General features: G+C 40.0%; 1 protein-coding gene across 8 annotated transcripts in view; it reads right to left on the bottom strand.

Annotated features, from left to right (window-relative positions):
• PRUNE2 (prune homolog 2 with BCH domain) overlaps positions 1-19261 on the bottom strand; it is a 242626-nt gene that overhangs the window by 157049 nt on the left and 66316 nt on the right. For all 8 annotated transcript variants that reach the window (XR_011531762.1, XM_070590661.1, XM_070590658.1 and 5 more), the window contains 2 exons: positions 16479-16631; positions 13833-13927 (listed from right to left, as the gene is read on the bottom strand). Coding sequence is in view for 7 of the 8 variants with exons in the window: in XM_070590661.1 (XP_070446762.1) it covers positions 13833-13927; positions 16479-16631 (248 nt within the window). In the remaining variant the exon portion in view is untranslated. The remainder of the gene's footprint in view (positions 1-13832; positions 13928-16478; positions 16632-19261) is intronic.

The raw sequence follows: 19261 nt of genomic DNA, 5'->3' as shown, positions 1-19261 counted from the left end.
TTAGGAGTTACCAAGCTTAGGGAGGACCGAAACCATTGTACTGCAGTATCTAGTCTATATTTCAGGTACCTAGTAGCTGCTCAATAAATGTTTGCTGACAAATGACTATGTTAATGACTAAGTACGTGAATGAAATGAGTGCATGCATTGAAGCCCTCCTCTTCACTCTGGTGTACCAAAGACACACGAGCCAATCTGATGGGCAGTAGGCTAAGCTGGTGATGTTAGTGACTACAGTGTAGGCTGGGAGCCTCACTTTGGGCTCTACGGGCAGGTAGGTGCAAAATGACTGCTTCACCTTTGGTTTGGGCTAAAAAGCACTCTTAAAGGCCAGAACAATGGAAAGTCATGTGCGGGTGTGTTTGGCATGAGCATTTGTAAAAAACTGAAAATTAGATTTCATAATGGTATCATGCAAATAATGCCAATCTGAAACAGTGGAAGGCAAAACATAGCCACAAATACTTAAGAACTATCTCTTCTAGAAGAGCCTTTTACAGTTCATTTACACAATGGAAATAATAATAGACGTATTTTAAAGGGTAGCTATAGACATTCAATGAGAAAATAAAAATAAAATATATGGTGCATAACAAACAGTCAATGAATGTCGGCTACTATTATATATTTTTTAAATTTGAATTATTCCAAGTATTGACTGGTATTGCCATTCTACAAATATAATAGCATTATATTACTTTTTTTTTTTTTCCTGCTTTTTCTCCCCAGAGCCCCCTGGTACATAGTTGTATATTCTACTTATGGGTCCTTCTAATTGTGGCATGTGGGACACTGCCTCAGCATGGCCTGACAAGCGGTGCCATGTCCGCACCCAGGATCTGAACCAGCGAAACCCTGGGCTGCTGAAGAGGAAGGCGCGAACTTAACCACTCAGCCCTGGGGCCTGCCCCCATATTACACTTTTGAAGGAATAAAAGAAGACAATAAATTACCAGATTCTAGTTCTACACTTTATCTGTTTTCCTTTTCTACCACTAGGCGACACCACTGACCTATAATAACCAGCTCTTCTCCAACAGACTCAGCACAGCCAACCTTAGTAATCACTGTTGATTAAGGAACAAAAAGGATGTCTATTCTAGAAAGTAACTATCCTAAATGATTCCTTTGTTTGAGTCTTCTTATTCCTCTGAATTGCCACTGGCTAACAGGTATAAATTTACTTCATTTCAGTGTGTACTAAAAAAGACTCCCTGTTACTTAGGGAACCGTTTCAGCATCTACCTACATGGATGGGAAAGGGGGCGCGCTAACACGCTCGCACTGCACTGTTTCTCTTTTGTAGAGGTTTCTTTTGTCAGAAGATAAGGGAACAATTTTTCCTTTAGTTTCACAGCCTGCTTTTCTATGACAAGTTGATACAATGTAGTAATTAACCATTAAAATATTGCACGTGATTCACAGGAGTGTTACAGACACACTAATTTAAACCAGGGTCAGGTCTCCAAATCAGTAAGATAACTCTGAAAGCAGGAGAGAGAGAAAATAAATGAGAGAAAAAGTACGCAACAGCTGCTATTAAAAGTAACGCCAGGCAGCTAAAACTGGTCTGAGTACATTCCTAAAAATGTAATTAGCCAAATCCTTCCAGAAATTAAACCATCAAAATGACATTATAGTACACAAAAAATGTATTTACAGAGTGAAAGAGCAGTCATCCTAGCATACCGCTATGTCCTGAGGGTTTCCCTTCTCATAGAGAAAGATGCAGAAGAGAATCAGATACTGTCCTAGGAAGAAAGTTCAAATTGTCACAGATATATTTTGTGAAACGCTATTTGTTAATTCCCTCAGCAGTGCTAAAGTTGAGAATGAATTAACTTAAGGGCTGTTTTCTGGTTTCTTTGTCATCTTACGGGATGATTAAAATGACTAGAACCAAAGTCTACCTGTTAGCTTTCCAAATACCAACATTTATTTAAGGCCAATTGTAAGAGAGGTGTTGGATTTAGCCAATGTCACGGAGCTCCGTTCTCAGGAAGGTGTGCATTACGCTCCACTCCCTTCACGAGGAAAGGGTCAGCTTACCTCTCCGACTAAAGGGTTTCTGTAAAACAGAATTGCCTGTTTTGAAGGTCTAGAAATGCACAATTTTTATTTATATAGGCTGCAGCAATACATGAATTTATTCAAAATGACTTCTGATAATCTGCCTGTTTCCCCAAAAGTGACTGGGAACTTAAAGAAGTCGCCAAATAAGGTGACAGAGGTACCGGAAATACCACAGCTAAATGGAGAGCCTAAGGCATTTTGACGACATGTGGAAAGACTTTTATTGGCTTTTTAATTACAAATATGCATTATGAAGTTACTGGAAGGAAGTGTGGTAATACTCAGGCAGGAGAACTGGCAGTGAAAAATGGAGGAGGGTTTCTGAAAAGGCACAGGTGCACGTATGGAAAAGGGAAAAGCTGTGCGAAGCCTACTCCAGAAAGGAAAGACGGGAAGTGATAAAACTCATACGGAAAATGTGGTCCAAAGAGTATTATCAGAACTTACTAGTACAGCCCGTGATGGTTGAAGCTCCAGAAGAGAGTGGTAATGCAAGATGCACTACTGGAGAGTAGTACGCTAGCTGGGCAGAAGAGAGCAGAGTGGGGAAGACAAGGCTTCCAGGGCAAGAGCCTGAGTCCCCAGCATGCATGGTGACTGATGAGCAGAGGCAGGAGTGGCTGTGATGTTTTGTGTCCGCACAGCAAAGATCCTAAAGATTAATTATTCAGTGCTGTTCGGTACTATACACAAGTTGTCTCTAGCTGCAGGGTGGGCCTGACTACTCAATCTAAACTAAGATTGTTAACTGTCAGAAATATGATACCATTGACCTAAGCGCATGAAACCAGATAAGTAAATTAAGAATCATAAATTATGGTTCTACTTTTCCTTGATTTATAGAAGGATGTCTGGGACATAATGACACAGTCTTGGATACCAGAAGCAATTCTGTCTTTGGCAAACAGTCTCCCAAATGGCTACCTTCAATTCCTTCCCTCCCTAAATGCACATGCTCCTCCTCACATCAAGAATTGTGGTCGAGGGGCCAGCCCCGTGGTCGAGTGGTTAAGTTCTCGCACTCGGCTGCGGCGGCCCAGGGTTTTACGGGTTCAGATCCTGGGCACGGACATGGTATCACTCATCATGTCACGCTGAGGCGGTGTCCCATGTGCCACAACTAGAAGGACCCACAACTATAATATACAACTATGTACTGGGGGGATTTGGGGAGAAAAAGCAGAAAGGAAAAAAAAAAGACTGACAACAGTTGTTAACTCAGGTGCCAATCTTTAAAAAAAAAAAGAATTGGGGTCAAGGGGGAGGGGGAGGGCAAAAAGGGGGATTAGGTGCACGTGTGTGGTGATGGACTACAATTAGTTTTTGGGTGGTGAACACGATGTAATCTACACAGAATTCGAAATATATTATGATGTACATCTGAAAGCTATATAATGTTATAATCCAATGTTACTGCAATAAAAGAAAAGAGAGAGAGAGAGAGAGAGAATTGGGGTCAAGAGCCAGCCCTGATGGCCCAGTGGTTAAAAGTTCAGCACACTCTGCTTTGGCAGCCCATGGTCAGTTCTGGTTGTGGAACCACACCACTTGTCTGTCAGTAGCCATGCTGTACTGCTGGCTCACACTGAAGAACTAGAAGGACCTACAACTAAAATATACAACCATATACTGGGGTTTTAGGGAACAAAAAAGAGAGGAAGATTAGCAACAGATGTTGGCTCACAGCAAATCCTTCCCAGGGGGGAAAAAAAAAGAATTGGGGTCAAATTCCCAGTGGGGTGCTGGAGTCGTCTTGTACAGGTTGGTGAGAAATGATTGTAAGATTTTCAGGAAATCTGCAAACTCATCATTTGCAAATTAAACACAGCCACTATAGAAATTAAAGTATATATTTCACCATAAATAAATTACATTAAAAATAAAAGTCAAAAATTCTCAAACTCATCACTTCCTAATTATGAGGTTATTTATATCTGTTGCATCTGTCTGGTGGAAATGCTATATAATGATACGCTTCTGCACATCTCTTCCCAATCTGTTCTTTTTTTTACAAATAAAATTGCAATATATTTAAAGTATACAATGTGATGATGACCTTTTCTCCTTTTCTTTTTTTCTGTGTGAAATTCTCATCTACTCTCTAAGCAAATTACATAATACAGTGTCATCAATTATTTGCAATCCTGTTTTGATGATATCACATTGGTGCCTTGAAACTGGCCATAGTAAGAGTATGTACACTATGAAAATTGGGAAATACTACAAATCAAAGTTTGTTTGTCATTTTATTCATTGTCTAGAGCAGCTGTTCGCAACCTATGGTCCACAGGCCAAATTCACCCCACTGCCTGTTTCTGTATGGCCCGTGAGCTAAACGCTTTCCAATAGTTGTTATTTAAGTTTCTACATAAAATCCTTGATTTTACCTCTTGGACCACAAAGTCTAAAATATTTACTATCTGGTCCTTTAAAGAAAAAATTTTTCTAGTCTAAAGAAAGAAGGGAAAAAAATTTAATAACTCTGGTTAACCTTAAAAGTGTGTTGTGTCTCTAGCCATCACATTGTGAATAGCACAAAAAAACTCTGAGGACATGATCTTCAGTATTTGAAAACTATTCTTTAATTTAACAAAGAAGTCATCATGTTGTTGACAAACAGATGAAGTTCAGACAAAAGTTTTTGCTGTTTCACTTTCTTGTCAAGGAAAACAAAAATACCAACTACATTCTGGTTGGAACTATACTCGTTCATCAATGGCAGTGCAAGAGTTGCACAAAAGTGAATTAATTCCGTGAGAATTGGTTGTATAGAATTTACAATAAAGAGTATATTATTTGCAAATTGTGTGCCATACATCGTATGTATCCTTTATATCAGCAATATGTGAATATATTTGTGGTTTTTTTTTTAAAAAAAGTCCAGTGTTAAACATTTACCAGAACACCACTGCTAATTCTTCTTATCATCAGTCTAGGCTGGCCTTAGGGATTTACATGAACAATATAATATGTTGGAAGTGACATCCTAAGACATTTAAAGTTTGTCACAAGAACTGCAGCTTCCACCCAAGTCCCTTAGAAAGCTCGCTCGCTCTTGTGGCTCTTTCTTGGAATCTAAGTGTCATGCTGTGAGAAGCCCATGCCACGTGACAGTCCCAAATGAGCTCACAGTTGACCACCATCTGACAGCAACTGCATGAGAAACTCGGAACAAGAACTGCACAGCTGAACCCAATAAACCCATAGAAATATGAGAGATAACAATAGGTTCTTTTAAGCCTCTAAGTTCTGGGATGGCTTGCTACATAGCAGTAGAAAACTGTAACACCATTTTATTTTGATGAGGAGGCAGAGAGCGGGCAGCCAATTGGACCCGACACATCATGACTTCAGGAATCCTAGGTTAGGATAGTGCAGCCCTGTTTTGCTCCATGCCCTTGGTACAAAAGCAAATGCACAGGTATCTTGGCGAGGGAGACGTAATGAAAAGGGGAACAGTAGTGAATAATACACATCCATGTTTGCATATAAATCTGAACTACACAAAGCCCTTCTCCACCAGAGATGCAGCAAGTAAAATGCCATGAAATCGAACACTGACTCTACCCTCTTCTTTCACTACCAATCAACCACATTTGGCCTTCCTGGAAGAGCATGCAGCTCCTCCCACAGCTTTCTTCCCTTCTGCACCAAGCCAAATGGCCATTTTTGAGGCTAGCATCACATAAATTTCCTGCAGCCTCTTGATGAGGCCATGTGCTCATCTCTTCTGATCTCATTATCTCATTGCCACTGCACGGTTGCCCGGGGCAGCCAGTGGGGATTTCTGGGCCCTGAGGAGAGTTTATGCCTGGTGCAGGCTTTGTGTTTTCTGTACATTCCTTCTTTCCCCTCACCTCCACATGAATGCATTTTTATCAGGGTTTTAGGGAGAAGGAGAGAGGTCCAGGGCCCTAACCTGTGCCAAAGAAAGCACAAGACATAATGAATAACCTTATGATCTCTAAACTTGGGATCACTGTGTATCTTGTTCCTGCTCCAAAAAGATAGCTGGAAAAGCTGTATTGAGGTATTCTGTATAAATGGCCATTTATATAGAAGTGTGGCTAGATGGGCTAGGTTTTGCGAATCATTTAAGTCTATTTGAAATTGGCCAATGGATGAAACAGAAAAGTTGTCAATGAAACATCCAGTTGCCTCCAATTTGAGTTTGGTGGTAGATGTGAAACAGGAACTCCCTTATAAGGCATTTCCAGATAGGCCAGTTTTGCAGACCTTATTTGGTGTCTCTGAAATATTTTTAGCCATCTGAAGGAATTCCCTACACACAAATTATAAGAATTCTAAATACTGTAAGCTTCAGCTTAGCACATTTGTTTTTCACAGACAAAGTGCTGTTGCTGCTGAGATGATAAACCATTCTTTAAACAGGGACTTTTGAGTCTCTCATTTCGGTTATGTCTCATTACCAAAAACTGCTCAGAGCTTCAGTAGGAATGCAAGTCTACTTTCCCGGTTCCATGTTTCCCTTTTTCTTCCTGTCTTTGTCCTCAAGAAGTTATGAATTATTAGCTCTAAATTAGTTTCAAATTGTAATTCACACTTCGGTTGTCTGACACACACTGATCGTTAAATTCACACAATGAAAGTCACCTAATCATGTCTGTCATTTGCTTTAAACCCCTTTGGACTCTTCAGCCAGACATGAATTGAGAATTCCTCACACTGCAACTAGTCAGAGTTTTGTTATTTGGAATTACGATAGGGCTCAAAAGAAATATTGTTTCACTTCAATAAAAATCTCTACCATTAAAATTTTTCACTCATTGGGTGCTCTCTATTTTGAACACAGATTTGAGAAAGTTCTATCACAGCAAGGTAAACCAGAAGACCCACGTCCTTGAATTCTAGAGGCAAGCTGAGAAAAAAAATCACACTTCTTTCCTTCCTACGTGGTGTGTCCTATATAGTTTTTTAATCTAACTTTATTTTCTTTTCCCTCCCCAAATGCCCAGTGCATGGTTATATATCCTAGTTGTACGTCCTTCTAGTTCTTCTACGTGAGCCGCTGCCACAGCACAGCAACTGACAGACAGGTGGTTTGGTTCCATGACCACGAAACGAACTCAGGCCACCAAAGTGGTGAGAGTACCACACTTTACTGACTAGGCCATCAGGGCTGGCTCTCTTTGACTTATTTTTGACAAATCTCCTCTATACGAGGGATCAATAATTACATTCACTACAAATACTTAGAAGTCAGGTGGTGTTTATAGATCAAAAATTAAAATCACTTTTAAAAGAAGCAAAGATACAAAGTTAAAGAGGAACAGCCTTGGTAGCAAGAGTAGGAAAAACGAGTCCAGCAAGAATTGTTTAAGGATTTCTATCTAAGCGTCTGACTCCTGGAATTTGGGGCAATGATGGACACCTGATGACTTACTAGTGAACCCTTAAGCGGGCTCAAACTCTAGTCTTGCCCACAGATGCCACATCCCAAGCAGTGAACACAGTGCTGGAGCAGGAGGGCACTGATTTTGGTCCCGACTCTACATTAGACAAATGATTTAACCTTTCTAGATACCAATTTCCTCACCTCCAAGATCGAGATTGTGGCAGAGACTGGCTAATTATTCTTCAAATTGGTTCTTCTTCTAGGGCACATAGCTACATTTCTCAGCCTCCCTGCAGTTAGATGCGACCACGTGACTGAGCCAATGAAATGTGAGCAGAAGCGATGGATGCTACGTCTGAACCAGATCCATAAAAACATCCCACCTTTGGCCCTCCAAGCTCCTCTCCTTCTTGGCAGATAGGATGGAGATGTCGCCAGGCAACCTTGGGAGCCATGTATTAAAGATGGTCTCTGAATCACCCACAGCCACCCAACCAGGAATATTAAACTGGATGAGCAAAAAATGAACAAGTTCTGTGTTGAGTGTCTGAAATTGGGGGTTTATCTGTTCCAGCTGCTATGGCTACTTAATCAATACTGGAGTAATCATAGCACCTCTATCTCATGGGGTTGCTGGGATAATTAAATAAGACAATGCTTGCAAGTCCTTGCTTTACTGTCTGGTACACAGTGAGCACTTATCATCCAATGTTAACTCATTCTTAGCAAGGAGGAGTTGGCAGACCTGGACCCAAAAGGAAACAGAGGCACTTATGATTTAGAACCTGGAGGAGAGGTTGCATATATTTCCATTGGTTGCGCACATGGCTTTGAAAAATCACCGTTAGTGTAGGGGTTTAGCATTTTGAAGAACATGCTAACCAAAAATAACATATGCTCCCCCAAAATATTACTCTGCATTCTACGACAAAATAAGGTGGGTAAATACTCTAGAGGTACTTTCATCCTGAACCCCAAGAAACTCCAAGCTCAAACAATGAGAAATCATATTTGCTGCTTAAAATTGATAAACTCGATTTCAGACTGGTTTGCTAAGTCTCAAATCACCGGTTACAACAGTTCAGTGACGCTTTGCTGCAGCCTGAGTACATGTTCATTTTTGTTAGCGAAGGGTTTAATGGTCATCTTGGGAATTCATTCCGGTCTGTGCTCTGTCTGAATGCTAAGGGAAAATGTTGGTATTTTTCCCTCTGCAGTGTTCTAAGGTGCAGCTTAGCTGGTAAGCTCTGCGCAGGGCAGAATGAGTCAGCGGTCTGAGTCACCTTCCCAGAATGTGCTGGATGCCAGGTTTCAAATAGCAGAGTGTGTAGCTCTGAGGAGGCCCCAGGCTGACTGCACAGCAGAGGCCCAGAGAGAAAACAGGCCTGAACAATTCCCTCGGACTCCAGCTCCAAATAAGGCAGACAAAATTTAAAGAGTTGAAAATCCCCACTGTTCCTCTTTTAAAGGAAATTGATTTGAAATAAAAACATGTGGGAGCGACAGATGAAATGCGCTTAGCAGGAAACAGGTCCATTCAGACAGTCTTAGCATAAGTTTTATTCTTTTAAATTGTCTGGAAAATGACTACTTTTATGAATAGAATATGTTATGGGTTGAACTGCGTCCCCCCAAAAATTTAAATGTTGAAGTCCTAACCTCCAGCACCTCAGAATGTGACCTTATTTGGAAATAAGGTTGTTGCAGAAATAATAGTTAAGATGAAGTCATTAGGCTGGGCCCTAATCCAAAATGACTAGTGTCTATATAGAAAGGGAAATTTGGACACAGAAACACGCATAGAGGGAAGATAATGTGAAAACGAAGGCAGAGATCAAGGTGATGCATCTACACAAGCCAAGGAATGCCAAAGATCGCCAGCAAAGCACCAGAAGCTAGGCAAGAGGCACAGAAAAGGTTTTCTCTCACAGCCCTCAGAACCTTGGACTTCTAGCCTCCAGAATTGTGAAATAATAAATTTCCGTTAAGTCACTCAGTTTGTGGTACTTTGTTAAGGCAGCAAACTGATACAGTAAATTATATGCAAGAAAAAATCATAATGCTCTTGATCATCATAAAAGGTGATCAAGTCAGTGCCTGATCATTGTTCTTCCTGAGGAAAGATGCTAATGACTTACAGCCTTTTGGGAGATGCTTAAAGGAGGTGTAATAATATTTGGTGTTAGCAAGGGAACTATTAATGTGTACTGCCATGAGCAACCTCAGTGGCTTGGTGGTACCTCATTAGAATGGAAAAATTTGTCCCTTCCTCTTAACATCTCAATATACTGCTTTATTAGGGAGCAAACTATGCCCAAGATATATAATCATCACTCCATTCTGCTGGCAAAAGAATAAAGGCAAAGTTTGTTCTAGTTAAGTACGTGCTTTGATATCCATAAATCCTCTTCTTTATTTTATCTGATTAAGGCTTTATTATTTTTAATTTTTAGACTTTTTAGTTTTTAACATGAATTTTGTTTTTGGCAACTTTTCTTCCTCTCTACTGGTTCCACCACTAAAATGAAGGATTGGAACAGGATCAAAACCATGTGTGTTTCTATGTACAATGGAATATTACTCAGCCATAAAAAAGAACAAAATCTTGCCATTTGTGACAACACAGATGGACCTAGAGGGTATTACGCTAAGTGAAAGAAGTCAGAAAGAGAAAGACAAACACTGTGTGATTTCACTCACATGTGGAATCTAAAAATCAAAACAAACAAACAAAACAGAAACAGACTCACAGATACAGGAAACAAACTGGTGGTTATCCGAGGGGGAGGAGTTGGGGTGGATGAAATAGATGAGGGGGGTTAAGAGGTAGAAATGTCCAGTTACAAAATTAATGTCATGTGGATATAATATGCAGCATAAGAAATACAGTCAATAACATTGTAATAACTTTGTATGGTGACAGATGATAACTGGACTTATCACAGTGATCAACTCATAACGTATATAAATATGGAATCACTATGAGGTACCCCTGAAACTAACAGGCTATTGTATATCAATTATGCGTGAATTTAAAAGAACTTGTGTTTCTCCCCTGATAATCAAATTCGCAAGCAATAAAAAGAGCACAAAGGATCAGGTACAATGATAACCAATGAAGTGGATTCCAATATGTGGTGAGTAGACCACACAGGATGTGTGCTATATTCAGATTCAGAATAATCCGGAGGCCGTGTGAAATGGGCCTTCAGTGTCTTTTCCATGGTCCTAGCTCCCGGGTCCTCTGTAAGAAGGGCTACCCCTCTGGCCACGCTTCTGATAAGGCTATTTCTTATCCCCTGCTCCTCAAAGTCACATTCATTCTGACGTCATATATTGAGCAAAGCATTGAAACTCAGTATTACTATAATTATTTGCTTTTTTTGGTAGACCTTTCAGAAAACTTCTATATCCTTAATTGGATTACAACCGCCATTTGTGATATATCAACAAAAATGAGAGACAAAGGGTTTAGTAGCTTTCTCCTTATAACATAGAGGGACACAGTTAACCCATCTGTCAAAGGCAGTGGTATCTACCTCCCAAACCAGTGGTTCCCTCTAAAGAACATGCTGTAGATGTTGCAAAGAGACAAATTCTTCTAATTTTCTCAATATTTTCACCTAAGAAAATTAATTGGATCATCAGGCAAATAAAGGTCACGACACACATGACTGTGGAATTGCAGCATTGCAAAGGACTGTTGAAAATGGAAGGAATCCTTTCTCCCATTTCCCTGACATGCCACAGAACCTCCAGTTGATTCCTTCCAGTGACAACAGCTAACTATTTTGCAAAGCTGGCCCATCCATTTTTGGACAGCTGGATAAGCAGTACTATCTATAAATATGTGGGCCACCTCAGCCTTCAGCCATAGTTATCCACAAGAAACTGACTGGAAGGAAACAAAGTAGGTTGCCTTGGATGCACAGCTAGGAGGCTTTGCTTTCCTAGCTGTTTCTTTAAATTCAAAAGGAAATAAAAATCAGATGTCAAAGGGACAAATTGCAGACACCAATATGTACCAAGTATTCGTATGTATCATGCATTCACTATGTACTCAGAACTGCCCCAGGAAATTATAACAGGAGATAAAAGTCAAAGATACCATCATCCCCCTCAATTAACTTAAAATACTGCCTAACCATGATTAAATAGACAAAATAAGTTCAAAATAAATGGAAGATACAGTATGTATTTAAGTCCTAAGTCCATTTAGACTAAATTTCACAAGCATTCAGAGGATGGTTATAAAAAATGGAGAATTTATACGAGTCATCATGAATTAGCTAGATCTTGACCACGCTTTGGAGGACAAGTGAGATTTAGAAAGTCAGAGGAAATAAGAACATTTCTTTGAGAATCTATTTAGATTTAAAGGGCAATTAAACAGCTGTTCTGAAACACAAAATAAGATTGTGGCGATTCCGTCATTATTTTAATGGAATGGAATGAGAAAGAAACACTGAAATATAAGCAAATACGAGTAGGGATTGGGAAAACACCACTGTATCACAGAATGATCTATGGAGAAAACCACACTCTGCCTTAACTTGGGGATGTTTCCAATTGACAGACTGAATAAATAATGTGCACTTCCTCTTTCAAAGAAGATATGGAATGTTACTGAGTTCCTTCTCTATTTCTTAGTCATTTTTAATACCCCCATTATGTACAATGAAAAGCTCTCACTCGGCTGATTGGTTTAATCTGTGTACCCTTCTTTATATTACAAATGTCCTCGCTTCTCCCAGAAGATCATACAGCAATTCTAGAGATGTACTCAGCCACCTGATTAATTACTGGACCTCTGTGTAAATTACTGTCAAGATTAAGATGATCATTTTTATCACTTATTTAGCTTGATAAATATTTACAGTTTAACATATCTGACAAAGCCATTTGTATACCCCTATAATATAAATGAAGGTACATTAAAGCTATGGTAAATCTATAATAATAATAGCCTTAAAATAATTTGCTAACTATAGACAGTTCCCTAAGCAATTACAAGATGCTCTATGTTAATTTAGAAAGGAATTCCAAACAAGGCATTTAAATCCTAACAAGATGACATTAAATGAGGGGAGACAGCGGAGAGGGGAAAGAGAAAGAAAACCCTAAGGCTGAAAGTAGGAGAAATGATTCTCAGAGCTACTGACCCTTGCAGGATCCATGTTCTCCTTGGATTTCTAGATGCAAAGCAGATTTCTAATTGAAGGTGATTATCTAGTTACTACATCCCAAATTGCACGTGTTCCTTCTACTGAGCCACATCAACATCTACTTCTATGGAGCATTTATCAATTTGAAAGTCTATAGAAACTGCTGAGTTTCTACCCACAATGAGAACGTGCCCTGTGAGCTATGATGCAATATATAACCACCAAATGTGATTAGCTTTAGTGATAACAGTCTGCCTCCTGGTACTCATATGGATCTATGAACTGAATTATGATGCCAATCCGCTGGGAATAAATTTTACAAAGAAATCACAGAAAAAAGCACCCGGTTTGCTATTGGGTTTTCTGAGGTGTGGACACCCTTCTGCATGCCCGCTATTCCCTAGAAATATACACATTGATATAGTCACCATCATCATGAGAAAAAAAAAAAGAATAGTAACATACAATTCTAAAAACCAAAAGACAGATTCCTATACAGCATTTTTTATCTCCATAAACTTGACTTGAGAGCTCAGTGCCTCAGTTAAAGGCAGATGGCTCGATCAAGGCAATATAACAGTAAAGAAATACCCAGACTTCTGTACAGCACAAATGTGCTTCTGTAAAATATAATTCCCATTAGTTAGGTTAATTAAGATTAACATACAAGTCATTGAATACCCCCGAAGTAGAAAAAAGATAATTTACTAAGGAAACACACAAAGACAAGAGTAACATTCACTCTGAGTTCTTCATTTAACAGATTAGGGGGAGGATCTTACTAATAACTGAGTTGTCACCATTGATTACCAAAATGACCTGCATCCAGATAGCTTACAAGGGCCAAACGACAACTTGTTTTCTTAGAAAAGTTCTGTGGACAATGAGGGGTGGTACACAAAAAAAAGGAAGCAAATCTAATCATATATATAATCATTGCCATCGAACAGACTATACATATACACACACACACGCATGAGTGTTTGAATTTTAGATTTTGTTTTACTGAGACGAATGAAACAGCACTCATCTTGGGAATTTAGGTTTGGCATTTTTCATTGACTTAGCATACTGTTTTCACCCAAAATAAGAACCTGCATTCCTAGTCAAATATATCACAAAGAAGCATTCACAGCAAAAGACTAACACTGACGTATGTGGTAGAGAGAGCTATATTCCAGTTGCTCAGACTGCAACTGTGTAAAATCTATCATTGCTGACAGAGTTCTCATCCTTACCTGGAGGGTCACGTTCATGGTACTAATGGCCACTTTGATTTCTCCATCTGACAGTTTCTTTAGATCCTTTAGCATTGTCTGTTCAATACTTAAACCTGCGGATGAGAGGAAAAAAGCAATGTTATATTTGGGGGAACTTTTTTTGGTAATATCAAGGGATTATTTAAAGAATTCATCTGTTAATTTCAATATTTTTCCCTCCAATATCGCTTTTATCCATAACAAACACACACATTTTAAGGCACAAATTACATTAGTGACAATATCTGCATCAATTAGGATCCCAGCAGGAAACAGAATTCACCCCTCATGATGCAAAAGAAAGTTTTTTAATGGCAGGACATTTACAGAGCTCTGGGTGGGTCTGAGAAAATGAATCAAAGGTGGTCAGGCATCCAGAAACCAGCAAAGGGACAAGGGAAGGAAATAGAAATGTGGAACTGTCGAAGAGGGGCTGCCAGAGACTTAGGGCCAAAGCTGGAAGGGAGCAGGGAAGAAATACTACGGCCTCTCTGTTCTCCTCCCCTCAATCTCCATGTCCTTACATACTGCTAACTCTTCCCAGTGATCAAACACAAGCAGAAGCCAGTAATCTTCAAGGGAGCCTAGAAGATTAAATACTCAGAGGGCAGCCTCCGGAGGCCCAGAGCAGACAAGGGCAGAGAAAGGAATGAGAGGAGGGGGGAAAGTGAAGAAAAACTAGCACAACCATGCGACCTAGCCAAATTCACCAAACAAGGCCAAAATTTGCTTTCAGGATGCATTTAGGTGAGCCCCATGTTTTCTAGTATAATTTTATTCAAAATGCACTTTATAAATGTGACCCATAAAACTGTCATAAATAAGTTGGTCACCCTTGTAATAGTCTCTGGCAGTAGGAGATTTTCAATTCTTTCAATGATGGGAGGAATAATCCAGAATGGTGAAATTATCCAGAACTGCATAGTCTTAGTCAGCTGCCCAACGTGCTTCAAGAAAACCTATCACTGGGAAACAGGCAAGGGTCTGGCTTAATCTAATAGTTGTCACCCTAGGTTATTACATCTGACTAGGACAAACCCCCTGGGCAGAAGACCCATGATAAAGCCCAGCAAAGCTTTATTTATAAACACAAATCCCTTTCCCAGATGTGTGTTGACGCCAGATTTATTTGCCCTCCAATTTAGAACACTGTTAATCACAATAGTCTGGGGAAACAAAAAGATACTAAAGATTTTGTTTGACTCGAAGATTGAAAGGTCGCCATCTATCATACTGCAGCTTAAAATGATTTATAGACTATATTGTGACATTAAAAGTTTGGCCTAGCTGTGAAAATGAATGACAACATGTATACCATCACGTAGGTATACACGCATCACGTACATCCTCACACGTGTACATGTAACAGAAGGTGTGGCAGGCGTGTCAGTGCCACACACACATTTCCTCAGATGTCACCACTGTAGTGTGCCCCAGCACGACACTCAAACACCTGCATCTCCATCTCTTTTCCTCAGGGCTTTCTCTGGCCACCAGAGCCCACTTTGGAGGAATTAACAGCCCCTGGGACTGAGTAGCCTTCAATATTCCAGTGGTTTGCTGGTCCATGTTTAACAACCAGCCACAAAACCTGATTTGTAGTGTTCAACAGTTTCTGTGGTGTAATACTTCTACCATGGCTGATGTCAACTGCCAATCCAACATCAACCAAATCACAAAATTCCTGAAAATGTAACAATCAGCTCTTGGAGCTCAGATGAACAAGTTCCCACACACCACTGCATTCCTTGGGTAGGGTAACACTGAGGTGTAATTTTACACCCTTTCACAGAGTTCTCCAGTGGAATGGAGGCCTGGCTTTCCACAGAGCTAACTAGCTGGATAAGGCACTCCATCCTTCATCAGTGTTTCTTGGGATCACCTCCCACATCAATGGCTTCTTCAGGGTCTGCCCCTGGGGGATTCCAAACTAAGGGAGAAAGCTGTGCACCTTAAAGGTAGATTGTCTGGGTTTAAATCCTGTCCTGGGCACTTGCCAGCTGTGTGTGTGTGATGACAGGAAAGCAAAGATGCCTTTCTGTGCTTCAGTGTTCTCATCTGAAAATTGGGCGTAATAAGAACACCTGACTCTCAGGGTTGTCGTGAGGAGTCAGTAAAATAATCCATGCAAATTATACATGAGAGCCTTGTATATATTAGGCACTCAATGAATAATAGCTATTTATTATTATTATAAAACAATTGATCCAGGAAATCCACTGTCCTGATAAAGCCTAGATTCAGAGAACAATTTTGTCTGCTTAGTTGTCTTCTCTCTTACTTTTTTCTAAAATTAATTGATTTATGAAATCCCATTGTGCTTGACATTGCTCCTGCCACAATCTCAAAATAAATCCCTCTCAGCACAGGGATTTCATATAATGATGCATCTGGGGTGCGCATTAGACATGAGAATTAACCACACATCCAGACACACAGGCCTCAGAGGAGAGGCTGCAGTACGGGCCACCTGCTCCCAGGTGCCTGAAAATCTTCCACAAGCACAAACAACAGGGAAGAGAGTGAAGGCACACTCAAAGTCACCTTCTGGGGCCTGGCAACACTCCACACCACAAACCAGCCCTACTCAGGGGCAGTGGCAGAGCTGGGGACAGAGTCACTCACCCTGAGCACTGAATTGGGTCTCCTGCAGGACGTTGATGATGTCCTCTCTTGGAGGCAAGCTAGGAAATTTTTCTTCCAGGATAGAAAGAATTTCCTCCTGCTTCTCCGAGATCTTCTCGGTTTCCATGGTCATCCACTTGAAAAGGATGCTACCTGAAAGGCATGAATAAAAATGGCCTTAAACTTTCTAGCCAGGCCAGGACAGGGGCGAGGGAAGTCAGTGTTTTCTGGCCTCTCCATCTAGGCTTCCACTTCCAGTTTCTTGCCTGGACTAAAGGCCTCCACCACGTAGCATTCAAGAGGCAATTTTTAGAAACGCTTCAGACACTGTCTGCCCTGCCTCATTATTCTCCAGGTATTAATCTCTACAACTTAACTGACTATGACACATTTGGCACAGAGTTTATGGCTAAAGAAACAAAATGTATAGCTTTCCCTCATCCCACACAAACACACAAAAATGACATACGTTGGTTTTAAATGATTTCAGAATGGAAGCTAATGGTAAACTATTTAAAAATAGTAAATGCTAGTTAGTATTTCCCTTTAATACTCCCTTTAACAGACCACAGAAAAGATTGTTCCCACTCATCATATTACTGATTTCACATATGAACTTCCTCCTTTTAATATTTAATGATTGCATGATCCCACTGTCAGCAGCAAAGGAATCTGACAAGGTGGTGAACCTGGAACCCATTCCCCATCTTCCAGACACCATACACAGTTTTGAAGTTATTTACTATTATCTAATTATAAGGCTTCACAAGCTGGGTCTCAATCACAGGTTTCGATTACAAAGGAATTTGCCAATATCAATGACCAACCTCTCACGTACTCCTAGAATTTGTATGCACAATCTCACCTTGAAAAGAAGGAGTTACCACCTGTCACATCTCCTTCCCCTGCATCCTGAGCCAAGACTTAGGTGGAGTCATGGGGGAAAGAGAAGCTTTGCTTAATGATGAATAATGAAACTCTCCAAAAATCCCCAAACCTATTGATTCATCAAAGTGACACCATCTCTCTAGCTTTCAATGTGGCCTTAATAATAGTGATGGGGGAGGGAAAACAAAGAAAGAAGCAAGGATGTGAAAGGAGAAAGGAAATAGTGCATGAGAGAAGACTATGGTATCCAATCTTGACATCTATGCTGAGACCTGTAGAACCTAGAGATTAGATCTACACTCACCATTAAACATCCTGAAAAACCCAAACAAGTCAACTGGCCTCTCTGTTCCCATTTGCCCATTTTTAAAACAGAAATAATACTGCTTTCCCAGCTTCTAAGATTATACTGAGAATCAATGAATGTAAGTATCATAATGAAAAGTAAATAATGCCAAATATATTTATAGCATTTCATTCATTCATTCCTTCAGCAAACAACTATTGAGCACCTATTATGGGCCAGACACTGTGCTAAATGCTAATGATTCAAGATGGAATGGAGATAGCCTTGCCTCTTGAAGCTCATAATATTTTAGGGGCTACAAATAAGTAACCACACAAATTTTCAGTACAGAGGGTATAAGAAATATCACTGGGGACATACACAGTACTCTGAATCTAGGCTAGAATTTAGGAATCAGAAAAGGTTTCCTAGAGAGAGCTAACCTAAGTTGAGACTTGAACAATGATGATGGACTTAAAGCAAAGGCAAGATAAGGAGATCACGCCCCAGGTAGGTTGTGTGCAAAGGCACTGAGGGAGAAAAGCTCTGGCCAGTTCAAAAGTTGAAAAGCAACTAATTAGAACTAAATAGTATGGTTTTAGGGGAAAGAATGTGGAAAAATTAGGTTAGAGAAAAAGACAGGGGCAGGTCATGAAGGGTCTTACAAGCTATCTTATAGTGTATCTTTTATATTCTAAGGGAAATGGGGAGTCATTGAAGAGTCTGAAGCAGGGAGAGGTAACATTCTCAAACTTATGTTTCATAAGAATCACTCTGGCTGCCACGTAGAGAATGAATTAGGAAAGGCATATCAGGAGGATTAGAAGGCTGTTTGAGATGAGGACTAAGGAAGGAGCAGTCAGCAGGTAGAGACTTGGAGAGATTCAAGACAAATTATCGTTTAAAAGTTGCGGGTGCCCAACTGGTTTCTGAGTATACCCTGTGGTCTGACAATTTCTGATGCAAAATCCAAAATATAAAGATGATTTTCCCACTCTTTGTTGAGGTAACACTGAATCTGAATTTCAAAAACGATCCTCATATGTTTCTGGATCTGATAGACTACTTGTCCCAAGAATAAGGAGAAAAGCTAGAAAAAAATGCAAAAAAAAAATGTTTGAAGGCATCAAAGAGTTATCCAGGGGACTATCTTAGAAGCTAAGATCCTGGAGCAAAAGAAAGTTTCATAGAGGTGAACCTGACATTTGATGTTGCTCTTGCCCTCAAGGTATTTGTTCATTCTTAGGTTGTGGCTAACATCTGAGAAGGTTAGCAGGTCTAAAGGTAGTTTCACAGGGGTAGGAAGACAAAAATGGGACTTTAGGGCTCTCCACAGAGAAGGAGTCATCATTAAATAACACAGGTTTTGAGATGAGACCTCTGGAGAGCTACATCCTGGGAGGGAGGTCAGAAAACTATGGTCTGCAGGGCAAATCTGGCCCACTGCCTGTTTTTATAATTAAAGTTTTATTGGAACACAGCCACACCCATTAATTTACATATTGTTTATGGATGCTTTTGGGCTACAATGACAAGACTGAGTAGTTGGAACAGAGACTGTAGGCCTGCAAAACCTAAAATATTTACTTTCTGACCCTATGCAGAAAAA

This window comes from Equus przewalskii, chromosome 22 (genome assembly GCF_037783145.1).
Source record: "Equus przewalskii isolate Varuska chromosome 22, EquPr2, whole genome shotgun sequence".
Taxonomy (NCBI): domain Eukaryota; kingdom Metazoa; phylum Chordata; class Mammalia; order Perissodactyla; family Equidae; genus Equus; species Equus przewalskii.
Note: the sequence above shows the minus strand (reverse complement) of the source record. Positions and strands in the feature narration are given on the sequence as shown.